At 40.9% G+C, this 14,168-nt stretch overlaps 1 protein-coding gene across 2 annotated transcripts in view; it reads left to right on the forward strand.

Moving 5' to 3' along the window:
- The first annotated feature begins 1,164 nt into the window (after positions 1–1,164).
- XPNPEP3 (X-prolyl aminopeptidase 3) overlaps positions 1,165–14,168 on the forward strand; it is a 35,602-nt gene continuing 22,598 nt past the window's right edge. For both annotated transcript variants that reach the window (XM_089523689.1, XM_089523690.1), the window contains exons 1-4: positions 1,165–1,296; positions 6,622–6,738; positions 8,578–8,976; positions 12,359–12,561. In XM_089523689.1, coding sequence (XP_089379815.1) covers positions 1,221–1,296; positions 6,622–6,738; positions 8,578–8,976; positions 12,359–12,561 — 795 coding nt within the window. In that variant the 5' untranslated portion in view covers positions 1,165–1,220. The remainder of the gene's footprint in view (positions 1,297–6,621; positions 6,739–8,577; positions 8,977–12,358; positions 12,562–14,168) is intronic.

Consider the following 14,168-nt stretch of genomic DNA (forward strand, 5'->3'; position numbering starts at 1 on the left):
CGCCCCCTCTCAGGCCCCGCCCCCTATGACGGCGCTTCCCGAGTCACTCAGGACCCCTCTCTCCTCACAGCCCCGCCCCCTTGTGGCCCCCAATTCAAGGCGCGGGGCCAGAATGTTCTAGAAACTGCGTGTTTTAGTCGCCCCAGAAGTTGCCTGTCTCCAGTTACCTTTATTGTGGTTTATCGTTCTTCCTCACCCCCCAAAGTCCACATGGATTAAAAACACCTAATGGACCGAGGCATAATAATAATAATAATAATAATAATAATAATAATAATAATAATAATAATAATATGGCTTGGTCAATTAGGTGTTTTTATTCATGTGGGCTTTTTAAAAATAACAACAACAGCAATAACTACTTATTGGTGTTATTATTATTATTCCTCAGCCAATTAGGCATTTTTAACCATGTGAGCCTGTTATTATTATGCCTCAGTCGAGCAGGTGTTTTTGTCCATGTGGAATAATAATAATAATAATAATAATAATTCCTTGGTCAATTAGGTGTTTTTATCCATGTGGGGGTCTATTATTATTATTATTATGCCTCGGTCGATCAGGTGTTTTTATCCACGTGGACCTATAACAACAACAAATTAATAATAAATTATTGTTATCATTATTCCTCGGTTGATTAAATGTTTTTATCCATGTGGACTTGTTGTAATCTATGTGCACTTACAACAATAATAATTAACAACAATTATTGTTCTTGTCATCATCATCCCTCCATTGATTAGATGTTTTTATCCATGTGGACTTGCATGTGTGTACAAGTATCATATTAATAATTAAAGTGGCAGAATCCAAAGATATAGCCATGTTAGTCTGCAGAATCGGTACGAAAAGATATTGTAGCAACTTTGAGACTGTAACTGCTGCTACAAGATCTCCTCTACGTAATAATTAAAGTGGTTGTTACTATTACTATTATTATTTATAACGGCCTTTTCAAAACACCTGGCATATAGAACATCAAAAACAAACGTTAAAAGACAACAGCAAAAAAAAAAAAAAAATCAGTAGGCCTGAGGCAAGGCGAGAGGAAAAAAAGAAGGCGTTTTACTTAGCCACCTATAACGGCCTTGCCGGAAGCTGCAAGGCGGAGGCCGAAGGCCACTTGAGAGAGCGACTCAGTGACGTCATCAGGGGCCGACCGAGTGCGGAGGAGGCCCCTGAAAGCGTGGGAGCGGTTGGTGGAGGGGGGTTCGGGGAGGATGGTGTGGCTCCCAGTCCAGAGGCTCCTCCAGCCTTCTGCCGCTGCTGCCGCCAGGGGCATGTGCTGCTTCTCAGGTTAGAGCCTTCCTTTCCTTATAAAGACGGCTTGCCTTAGCCTAGGGCTGCATCCACACTGGAGAAATAATCCAGTTTGAGGCCCCTTTAACTCTTTGTCTGACTCTTTGCTATGGAATTCTGGGAGTTGGAGTTTGTTGTGGGGCCCAGAGCGGAGCAGAGCCTTAAGCCAGACAAAGAGTTAAAGGGGCCTCAAACTGGATTATTTCTCCAGTGTGGATGCAGCTTTCTTCAGAATCTAGCTTCCACAGCCATACATAGAAATGGGAAATCCAATGACATGGACAATCCTAACTTTAGTACACTGTTCCCTCCACATTTGGTGGGGTTAGGGGCACTGCACCGCCCTGGAAGTGGAAAAGCCACAAATTAAAAAAACCCAATACTTTTTACCTGAGAGACCAGCTCTCTAGGAATCTCTAGGTCCTCCCGCCCGACTCTGTGGTCAACATCTGCCAAACGTTGGTCATAGAATGCCTAGAGAAGTGTTTTCTCTAGTAATTTCAGTACAACTCTATGGTCAGTTTCCAGCAGACTCTTTATGGAGGATTTAGGGAGTCCTAGAGGGAACATATTAATCATATCTGCAAATAATCAAAACCACAAAATTCAAAGCCGCAGATGTGGAATCATAGAATCATAGAGTTGGAAGAGACCCCAAGGGCCCTGATCCAGTCCAACCCCATTCTGCCATGAAGGAACTCTCAATCAAAGGATCCCCCACAGATGGCCATCTAGCCTCTGTTTAAAGACCTCTGAGGAAGGTCCGAGGGAGTTTGTTCCACTGTCGAACAGCCCTTACTGTCAGAAAGTCCTTCCTAATAATAATAATAATAATAACATACTTTATATACCGCTCTTCCGGAACCATCAAAGCGGTTCACAGAAATCTAAAAAACATACATATCAGTATATCTATACAATTAAAAATTCCACTAAAAACCTAGTATAGCATTTAAAAAGAACATAGAATCTGTAGATCGCGGTTAGTCCTTTCTAACAAACATTCTCTATAGAGAGTCCGGAGGGTCTGCTAACTGAAAGAGATGAGTCTTTAGAGCCTTTTTAAAGGCATCCAACGTAGAGCTCATCTGAAGCTCTTCTGGCAGTTTGTTCCAGTACATTGGTACAGCCGATGAAAATGCTCTCTGGTGAGTTGCTACTAATCTCACCTTGGGGTTTCTTAAAAGATTTTCCCCTGATGATCTGAGAGTTTGGGGCGGACTGTATGGGGAGAGGCATTCCCTCAACTAACTTGGGCCTAAGCCATATAGGGCTTTATAGGTAATAACCAACACTTTGTATTGAGCCCAGAAGCTAATAGGCAGCCAGTGGAGAGATTTCAATACCGGTGTTATATGTTCCGACCTTGAAGAGCCAGCGACCAATCTGGCTGCAGTGTTTTGAACTAGCTGAAGCTTCCGAACCTGGTACAAAGGTAGCCCCATGTAGAGCGCATTACAGAAATCCAAACGAGAGGTTACCAGTGCATGTACTACAGTTTCAAGGTCCTTTCGGTTGAGGCAGGGACGCAGTTGGCGTATCAGCCGAAGCTGGTAATAATAATAATAATAATAATAATACTTTATTCTTATATACCGCTATTCCTTTTTCAAGATCATAGCGGTGTACACGTTAAAAAACAGTATAAAAACAGCAAAAAAAACCCAGTGTTAAAACATCAAATAGCACTCTTGGCCATCGCATCCACTTGAGATGACAACTGTAGAGATGAATCCAAGAGTACTCCCAAACTGCGAACTTTGTCCTTTAGGGGAAGTGTGACCCCATCCAGGACTGGATGGCAAATTTCCCTGCCTGGACTTGGGGCACCTATCACAAGCACCTCTGTTTTCTCTGGATTCAGCTTGAGTTTGTTTTCCCTCATCCAGCCCATTACTGACTCCAAGCAGGCATCCAAAGGAGAGACGCCTTCCTTAGTCACTGTATCAGTCAGAGACATGGAGAGGTAGATCTGGGTGCCATCAGCGTACTGATGACACCGCACTCCATGTTTCCGGATGATATGTCCCAGCAGCTTCATGTAAATATTAAATAGCATGGGGGACAGAATGGCGCCTTGAGGAATGCCCAATGCCAGCTCTCTTTTACGAGAACAACTGTCCCCCAGCCTCACCATCTGGAATCTTCCCGAGAGGTAGGACCAGAACCACTGAAGCGCAGTGCCCCAAATTCCCAACTCTCTCAGGTGATCCAGATTCCTAATGTTGAGGTGGAATCTCTTTTCCTGGAGCTTGCATCCATTGTTCCAGGTCCTGTTCTCTGGAGCAGCAGAAAACAAGCTTGCTCCATCCTCAATATGACATCCCTTCAAATATTTAAACAGGACTATCATATCACCTCTTAACCTTCTTTTCTCCAGGCTAAACATTCCCAGCTCCCTACGTCGTTCCTCATAGGACATGGTTTCCAGACCCTTCACCATGTGGAGGGCTGACTGTGTTCAGATATATATCTTTACATGTGAGATCTTGTCTAGTTCCTTCATAGCTGCCCTTCTAAGTCCTAGTCTTCTGATATCTTGACTGCAGTCTCCATTTTGATTAATGGCTGAGCTCAGGTATTTCTTTAAGCTATGGCTTTTTCTTGGCCCTGCTGTCATCACAGGCTCACTTGATGAGATCACAGAGAGAGCCTTCACAGTGGCTGCTCTCATCCATTGGAACTCCCTTCCATGGGAGAAATATACTCAAAATCTTTGAGCTAGATAGAGGACAAGGAAGGAAAGGAGAGTGGTTTGGCGGACAATAAAAAGATTTAGGGTCTGTACAGCCTGTACAGACAGGCCAAAATAAAGCTGCTTCAGGTCACTTTGGAGGTATGTTGTTTAAATGACACATCTTAAGAGGCCAGAAGCTGCACTAAAGCTATGCTCCAGTCCTTAGGACTTTGGTTCAGCTTGGCCTGTCTGTTCAGGCTCTTAGTGGAAAGGAACTTCTTTGTCAGGGACTTTGTCAACCAAGGTGTGCCTATATAATAGAAGCTGAAGTGCTGTAATTGTTAGGAAATAATCACTAGGGAGTTCCCATTGAAAGTGGCATTTGTTTGGGAGATAGTTGCTAGTGTAGTTCTAACTGATTTTAGTGGAGAGTTCATCTGGACTGGGTTCTGGGGAAGTATACTTTGGGTTGTAACTCTGTAGCCACAGCCTATGCAGAGACAAGAGAGTGCTGAGTTAGTTACAAGCAAGTCAACTTAATTCACTGAGCTTAATTCCAGCAAAGGTTACACAGTTTTGTAGCCATGGCATGGCTGACTTTTTTTGGATTATGCATCTAGTCTGTATTGTTCTGAAACTACTGTTCTTACATAGTTGCTGCAAACCCTTCTAATTTGGGCAGCTTATTCAAATGTAGTATATTGACACTGAAATTAAATAAATCTGTATTTCTCTTTAAATAAGTCTTTGATTCTCAGATGACTCTGGCCTGTTACAGACAGCCAAAATAAAGCTGCTTCGAGTCACAGTGGAGGTATGGTGTTTCAATGATGCATGCGTCCTAAGAGTCCAGAAGCCACACCAAAGCCATGCTCCAGTCCTTAGGGCTTTGGTGAGACTTCTGAACTCTTAGGACGCATGCATCATTGAAACACCATATCTCTACTGTGACTCGAAGCAGCTTTATTTTGGCTGTCTGTAACAAGCCTCTAACTCTAATTAGATTCCAGTCTGTGGAAAAGTCTGTGTTGGTAGAGTGCTTTTAGAATTGAACAGCAACATGTTTTAGTACCCAATAGCAGAAAGTAATTAAAGAGGTCTGCACTTAAAATATAGTATTATGTTTTTGTTTTCTTTTTCTATATAACCTCTAATAAAGATTACTGTCTCACTCTCCATTTTGCTAGATTTCTGTGTAAAGTTTTGAAGAATGGTTCATTGATAAAAGAATCATGGAAATATGCAGCCTTTCCGTTCTTTGTACACCACTTGCTCTTTAGTAAATATTTTACTTGTATTGTGGAAGATATTGGGTAATGTTATATGTATAAACAGTGACATAAGAATCACTGCCACATCAGCATTCACAGCCTAAATGCTCAAGACAAAAATGTGTGGAGATATTATGTCAGTGTTGTCTGAAGTGTCATGTATGAAAAAAGTAAATAAATAAAATGTAATCTTTTGAATTCCTAGCCCTGAACTTTCCAATGCATTGTCAAGCATCCACAAACTGTTTTTTGTTAAGAATTCAAAGATATAGCCATGTTAGTCTGTAGAATCAGTATGTAGAGAGATCTTGTAGCAGCTTTGAGACTCACTGACGGAAAGAAATTGGCAGCATGAGCTTTTCTAGACTTTAGTCTACTTCCTCAAATACATTTGGTGGAGTGCATCTGAGGAAATAGACTGAAGTCTACAAAAGCTCATGCTGCCAATTTCTTTTCTTCAGTGAGTCTCAAAGGTGCTATAAGATCTCTATGTACTGTTTTTTGTTAATTTAGGGATAAGACACCCCCACGCCCTCAATATTTTCATTCCACCTCCCTTTAGCCTCACCTAGCAAGGTGAGGGTTGATGGGCGTTTTCATCAGTATTAATGTAATAATAATAATAATAATCTTTATTTGTATACCGCTTTTCCGTGGACTATCAAAACAGTTTCCAATATCAGATTAACAATAGATCATGACTGCTTCTCTCCCCTCAAGATGGTGGTTGGGAGGAGGGCTCTTCTTCTTGGCAGGCAGAGGCCTGTTGTTTCTTGCCTGCTTCTCTCCCCTCAAGATGGTGGTTGGGAGAAGGGCTTAAATATGTTTATTGAATAGCCCAGGGGCTGTCTGAAAGTGCCTCAAAACATTGTAATACAAACCATAACATATACACACACACACACACACAATGTTAGTATAGTACACTAAATACAATATACAATAATGCAATATAGATACGTATGAATAGACTACACATGCACAGCTTATAAACACTATAAAAATGTAAATAAAAATATGCGACATAAGCTAAAAGATATAAAAATAAGTGCATAAGAATAAAAATGTTAAGACCTTCAAACAGTAATATGTAACATAATTACAATAGGAAGTAAAATAGAAATAAAATTGGAAATAGAAATAACATTAAACATTTGTTTTCATCTAAGAAAATCTGCAGGGCACAGGTTCCTAAATGCTGAAATTCTAGTTTCTTACATGCCATGTAAACACTGAACTGTTAGCCAGGAATTTATGATTGAAAGCAAGGTAAGATGCTCAGTGCTCCGGAATGATGGATGTATGACTTGGCTGCATTATGGTTAGAAAGGTAAAGTATATTCATTCTGACACAATGCAGCTGTTTTCTTTTAGGATGCACGTTCTGTTACTTTCGGAATTTGTCCATCCAGCCTGTTCAACAAAGGAAGATCCCAAACCGGTACCTAGGCCAACCTAGCCCTTTTACACACCCACACCTTCTCAAAGCAGGTAAGGATCATGCCTACTATTGTCCTAAGCATAAAGGTAAAGGTATTCCCCATTGACAAGGTTGTCAAGTCATGTCGTGTCCGACCATAGGGGGTGGTGCTCATCTTTGTTACTAAGCCGAAGAGCTAGCATTGTCAGAGACTACTCTGTGATCATGTGGCCACCATGATTGCACAGAATGCTGTTTACCTTCCCACTGGAGTGGTACCTATTTATCTACTTGCATTTGCATGCTTTCGAACTGCTAGGTTGGTAGAAGCTGGGACTAATGATTGGCGCTCACTCCATCATGCAGCACCTGGGCCTTGAACTGCCAGCCTGTCAATCTTGCAATCAACAAAGTCAGTATCGTAATCACTTGAGCCACCGCATCCCCTAGGCATACTCACTCAGAAATAAAGCTCAGTATACTCAACAGAGCTTCTTCCCTGGCAAGTTTGTATTGTGGTCACAGATACTGTTTCTTGTGCTGTCGGATTCTTTCATGTTATTTCTTTAGAGTAATATAGTAACGAAAATTAATGTACACCTTTCATGGAATTCCTACATTCAGCTCTTATGACCCAGCTCAGAAGGCATTTCCTAGAATTCCAGAAATACACCATCCCTGTGTACATATTTTTCTGGGCAAAGGTAACATACATTAGAGAATCACAGATATGGGCAGCAATAATTTCCATGGCAACAACTGAAAAAATGCCATAGCAGTTACTATCAGCTATAAAAATTACATTGTCCTGTATGAACATGGCGAAAACTTAACAACAAAACTCGTGTTGTTGTTGTTGTAAGCCTTCAAATCCTTTCCGGCTTATGGCAAACCTAAAGCAAACCTATCAGAGGGGTTTCTTGGCAAGTTTCTTCAGAGGGGATTTGCTATTGCCATCCTCTGAGGCTGAGGGAATGTGACTTACCCAAGGTCACCCAGTTGGTTTCAATAGCCAAGCAGAGATTTGAACCATGGTCTCCAGAGTCATAGTCCAACACTCAAACCACTGCACCACACTAGCTTCCCCATGTAGAAGACCCTATTTTGTATTCTTCAGCCACCAGAGGAGTGGTAGCTGAATTTGAAGGTCAGGGGCATTTCAGCACCAAAACTTTTTAAAGCCCTCATAAGGAAAGCCAACCCTCATAAGGAAGGGTCTACTTTTACTAGCTTTTTGATGGAAAGTGAAGGCAGCTTTAATCTGATGGATCTTTTGTTTCTTTTGCTGTCAGTAGATCTTGTATATTCAGTGCAGTTTTGTCAAAGACTTTTGTTGCCTGTACTTTGCATTCTTTGCAGATAAAATGTGGTTGAAAGATTAAATGTAAAGTTCTGAGAAAGAGAACTTTTCCTTGGAGCTATTAAGTACATAGTTGATAATCTAAAAAATAGTTTGCCTTATTTACTGTTTGCCTTATTTCCAACATTTGTTGGAAATTTTTCTTTGGGCAGCCAAGAATCCCTTTTGTCATCTTCCCAAGAGTGAACCAGCACTACAGTTATCTGTTCAATGTCCAAGAGCTATAAAAGTTTAATATTTGAAATGGTGTCTTGACTCTTCTTGCAGTATAAAAATTAATACTCTTTTGGATTGCTTTGAGAATTCAAGTTCAAAAATTTTGCACTATTGTTTATGATGGTCTAGTAGTTAATTTGACGTGGACTATATAACAGACTAATATGCTTGACATGTAGACACTTTGGAATAGAGCAAATAACAGTGAGGAAGGGTTTGTGGGAGGAAGTTAAGATGCTGGAGAAGGGAAATTAGTGAGCTTGGTAGTATGGCACAGAATTGTAATAACCAGGTTAACAGGCAACATGAATGTATTTTTGATTTCTCTTCACAGGAGAAGTAACACCAGGATTGTCACAAGTGGAATATGCTCTCCGCAGACACAAGCTCATGGCTCAGATAAATAAAGAGGTGCAAGGAATGGACCATACAGTGATTCTGCTCTCAAATCCCACCTACTACATGAGCAATGATATTCCATACACATTCCATCAAGACACTAACTTCTTGTATCTCTGTGGGTTCCAGGAACCTGACAGCATCTTAGTGCTGCAAAGTGTGCCTGGAAAACCCTTGCCATCCCATAAAGCTCTGCTCTTTGTCCCCCGACGGGATCCAAGTAGGGAGCTGTGGGATGGGCCACGGTCTGGTACAGATGGAGCAATGGCTCTTACAGGTGTGGATGAAGCATATGCCATTGAAGAATTTAGACACTTGGTGGCTAAATTGAAAGGTAATGAGCAGTACAACATATGGAACAGTACAAGATTTATCAGGGTGTGAGAAGTTTGGGAACAGTTCAGTCACAGGTAGAGGGCCTGACAGGAGCAGAATGCAAACTCTTGCACCCTTAGCTCTATGACTGCAGTTATCACTAACACTACCTCAGCAGGAAATTAAAATTTGAAGAAAATTAATCGTTAGCATTTATGCTTTACCTGTGGCTGTGTAATAGCCTCTGAGTGATCCTACTTCAGGTTGTAAAAAAACTAACAAATGGTTATTAGGAAAAAATGTAGTTTAACATTCAAGTAGTTACAGTTTTCAGAAGTGGAGCTGTGTTAGTCTGTGGCAAGAAAAGAAACAAAGAATGAATTTTACTATATACACCCTACCATTAACTACCAATATCAGGTCACACAACAAAGATACGAACACAGAAACAAAGTTTGATTCCAAACCTGGATACGTTTGCCCCTATGCTTTCCTTGAGCAACACAATTACAGAAACTGACAATGGCTTAAATCAAATGTTGCATTGGCAGTGCAACTTTAGTACCAGAGGATGTCCCTTCATTCTTCTCTCTAGTTCTCAGAGTAGCCCAAAATTGGCTGTAGAGAACTTTGCAGAATTTCTGAGCTGGATTTTTGGTGACAACTTCTGCTAGATTCCACAGTACTACCAGCAAAAGTCCTGCCCAATATCAGTACTTCCTCATCTTCCAAACTGATGCAAGCATTCATGCCATCTTGTCTTTTACACAGGGCAGACAGGCCAGTCGCTTTGCGAAAGAATGAATACAAATCTTACATTTAAAAAATAGTGTTTTTAAAAAATTGGAAACATTTCATAGCTGATGACATTTGTCACTGACCTGAAATAGCATTAGTAGAGCAAAGAGACCTCAAGAGAGGATTAGAGAGAAGAACTGGTTACAATTTGATGAGAGTTTTGACTTTTTGTTGTGTGCCTTCAGGACATTTCCAGCTTATGACAACCCTAAGGCAAATTTGTCACTGAGCTTTCTTGGCAAGATTTGTTCACAAGAGATTTACCGTTGTCTTCCCCTGAGGTTCAGGAAGTGTGACTTGCTCAAAGTCACCCAGTGAGTTTCATTGCCAAGTGTAGATTCACACCCTAGTCTTATGGATAAAAGAAGCAGCCTCACCTTGCAGTTGCAACAAGCCTGCCACACAACTTTCTTTATGATTTGCAGGAAATGCAGATTTAATCAGTTTTTAAAAAAACTTTTATCCTGAACCTTTTACAAAAATCTGGATTTTCCTGAGTGTGGCTGACGCGCCAACACAGCTTCAGTGTGGAGCCAGGGGCAGGAGGAGTTTTTGGAGGGTGGCACAGGTTGTGTCTCACAAGCCTTGTATATGTGTGTGTCACCATTGTTTTTTAACTTCTGTTTATTTTCAGCCCTGAGATCAGTGGTGAGGGATTAGATTGTACTACCTCCTTTTCCTACCCCAGACCTGAGTGTCACATTTGTTTTTACTGTTTCTACTCTTCCCACCTCTCCAATCCTCTCCCCACCTGATCAGCATTGTGTCATCTTTGTTTTGTTTCTTCCCCACGCCAATCTTCCCATCATTCGCTCTCTCGCCCATGTGGAGATCTTCAATGTATGTATGCGGATCTCCAGACAAGTGAGCAAGTGAATGATCAGGGAGGATGGGAGAGTGCATGCATGACATCTCCACACAAGTGAGTGAATGAATAATCATGGGGGGAATCAAATGGGGGAAGAGGGAATATTCTCGTTCCATTCACTGAAGTAAAACCAAAGACACAACAATGATCAGATTGGGAAGGGTTGGAGGAGGAAAAGTAAAAACAGTAAAAAAAATGACACTTGGGCAGGGGGAGGAAGAGGGAGTGGTGGAGTGATCTAACCCCTCACTACTGATCTCATGGCTCAGAATTTTCATAAATAAAAGATGAAATAAACTACCTCACTCACTCACTGGGGTGGCAAAGGGGAAGGGGATTGGATGAAGATGCATCCAGACAGAGTGCAAGGTGGTCTAAATTGGTAAGCAAACAAAAATAGCTATTGGTTGGTGTATGCTGGGAAAGCAAACAACAGTGTTGCAAACACAGCCGTGTGTATGAAAATAATGTGAAAGGACTTGTGGATTGTCCCCTTGCACCAAAGTGAGTTCACCAGGGGGAAATATATTGCTTGTTAGGCCGATATTACTGCACTTTGTCCATGTGTGGCATTAAAGAGGTTGGTGGGGACCAGGAATGTGCAAGATGAGACTGTGTCTTTTGTCAGTGGAGACAAGCTCCATGTCACCTTGTGGGTATGCATTTTCATATAAATAAAATTTTGGACCACAGTATATCTGATTACTATAATCCATTTAAGTGCCTGCTGTAATAAATTTGATAGTCTTTAAGGTACCACAGAATCATGCTTATTTAAATATTTGTCCTTGCCGGACCTCATTCTTTGAGGAATGACTCTTAAGGAAGCATAATATATTGACCTCGCCTAATGATTTGTTTGGGTTGTAGTTCTAAGCAAACTTAGTAAGGATTAAGCCCTGTTAAACAATGGAGCTTACTTCTGAGTAAAGGTAAATGTTCACAGGATTGTACTGTTAAGAGGAGAGTTATTGATCTGCTAAGTCTGCATGGTGGTATATTTTATCCAGAGATGTAGATTTCTAGATGACTACATGAAACATTTAAAGCTGGGGTTGGTAACGTTGGCAAGTTCCGGAGTGGGTAGGAATTTTGTGCCCCGAACCTTTTGTGGCCACGTGGACTGTCAAAATATAAAAACCAAAAACAAGGATGGTCAAATGATTACTGATTTGAAAAAGTAGGTTTTGTTATGTTAAACACTGCAAGGCCCTCTGTGTAAAAGGTGAATTGCTTCTCCTCGAGGCATCTCAGAGAGAAATAATTCACCCACATCCTTCTTTGCCAGCAAAGAGATGGTTTCTGGTTTCTGGAGGGGGCGAGGGGCACAAAAACAGCCCTGGGAGACTATACATGATGCCCAAGGCAGCACTTTGCCCACCCCAATTTAAACTGAGGGAATATGATCTCTCCTGTGCATGAATTGTTATTTTTAATATATTCAAACAGCTGGTGTACTACTGGAATATTGTTGGGATTCCACTGTTAGTGGAATATTCTGGTGTATAAATGGAACAGAAATAATCTTTTTTAGCAACTATTGTTATTATTGGTAATTCCTTTGAAGAGGTTTGTACGACAGTAGAGGGACAAAGATAGCCTGATATCAGAAATTTGGGGAACTGATCTTTTTCATTGCTTAATCCAACCAACGGGTTTTTTAAAATTCAAGAGGGATGTGTAGGTTCTAAATTCCCCTAATTAAAATAATGTTTGTTTATATTTTGTTTCACAGATGAATCTTGTATGGTTTGGTATGATTTTGCCAAACCGGTGCATCCACAGCTCCATTCTGATTACCTACTCCACTTAGCTGAAGTCAAAGCTAGAAGCAAGAACCGAATACGATCCATTCGGCACTTAGTACAGAATTTACGCCTAGTTAAGTCTGCTGCAGAGATTAAGAGGATGAAAATTGCAGGTGAAGTGACATCCCAGGTATGAGGCAACGCAGTTATGCTCAGCAGGATATTGGTAGAAAAGCAACTTTCAAATGGGAAGTGAGATGCAGATGTTAGTTTGATTGTAGTGAGATCCTTGTCTAGACGTTTCCTTTTTTACATTTATAGTATCCCCCCGCCTCGTTTTAGCAGAAAACATTTGTTGGTGAGGAACATGAGATACTCAGTATAATTTCTGGTATCTACCAGAATAAATTAAGCCGATATGAATGAATATACAAAAAGAACCAGTGGGTAAGGTGAAGGGAAACTAACAGGGTGTACAGGCTAGTATCAAAGGCAGGCCTGGGGGCGGAGTGGGGCATGGCGTCCGCACGATGCACACCCCAACCCCGCCCTCATGCCAGTGTGATGCTGTGTGCTGCACCACACAGTGGAGGTCGTCACAGCGCCCCTCTGGCGTCCCGTCCAGATGATGCAGTGCCAAAGGAGCGCAGAAAAGCTGTGGCACTGGTGGCTATGGCAACGTTTTTGCTGTGCCCTTTCCATGCCCTTTTTGTGGAAAGGCTAGATCGAGGCTGTGGCGTGTGGTTACCATGGCCCCAATCTGGCTTTAGGCTGCTAAATATACTTAATATCCTCTGTATTATTTAGCTTTATAAGTAAAGGCATATTTATCTGAGATCATGAAATCCCATTGGTTTTAGATCTAAAATGGCCATTAAGGCCATTTGATTTGAAACAACCTTAAAAGGTTTTGTAAAGAAGCAGAACTTGCCTCTAACTGCAAGATTCTGTTATGAAAGTTGATGCTGATATTGTGGGCCAAGAGCAAATACATTACATTTAAAAATAATCATGTTTGACATTAATCTTTTTATAATATACATTCAAACCTGGTAGCTCACTGCTAGTTTTTCCAACTAGAATAGTATGTTTTCTCAAGACTTACGGACTTAGTAAAGATTGACCAGTGCTTTAATTTGAAGCTATAAGTAAAACAATGTACGGCAACTATCCTGTGCCGATTTTTTTCCAGATTTATCACTTTGTATTTGGAGCAATTTACATTAGTAGAAATAAATCTCTTTGGAATTGATGTACTGTGTATACTTATGTATAAATCTAGAAATTTTAGTGAAAAATTGACCCCAAAAAACTAGGTCGACTTATGCACAAGTCAATTTAAGTACTGTACCTTAGCTTTTATAAAAAAAGGAACCACCCCGTTCTCATAAGTAGAGTGGTGAAAAATGAGAGCTTATTGGAGCATGTGAATTATAAAATTAACAGCCATTGAGGTATAATAGTGAAAACAGTTATTATATATCAGTTAAGTTATTATATATCCTCCTGGAAATAGGTCATTGAGAATTATTATTATTATTATTAACCTTTATTTATAAAGCGCTGTAAATTTACACAGCGCTGTACATACAATCTTTTTAATTGGACGGTTCCCTGCCCTCAGTCTTACAATCTAAAAATACACGACACTAAAGGAGAAGGGAGTGGTGGTGGGGAAGGGGATGAGGGCCAGCAGTTCTTCTCTACCTCCGAGGCCTGGATCAGGGGAGATGGACTAGAGGGAGGGGTTGACTTCCTAATGGATGGTTAATCTTCATCCAGGGAGGCCTGTTGGCC

This window comes from Sceloporus occidentalis, unplaced genomic scaffold (assembly GCF_023333645.1).
Source record: "Sceloporus occidentalis isolate IW3139 unplaced genomic scaffold, rSceOcc1.0.p SCAF_5, whole genome shotgun sequence".
Classification (NCBI taxonomy): Eukaryota; Metazoa; Chordata; class Lepidosauria; order Squamata; family Phrynosomatidae; genus Sceloporus; species Sceloporus occidentalis.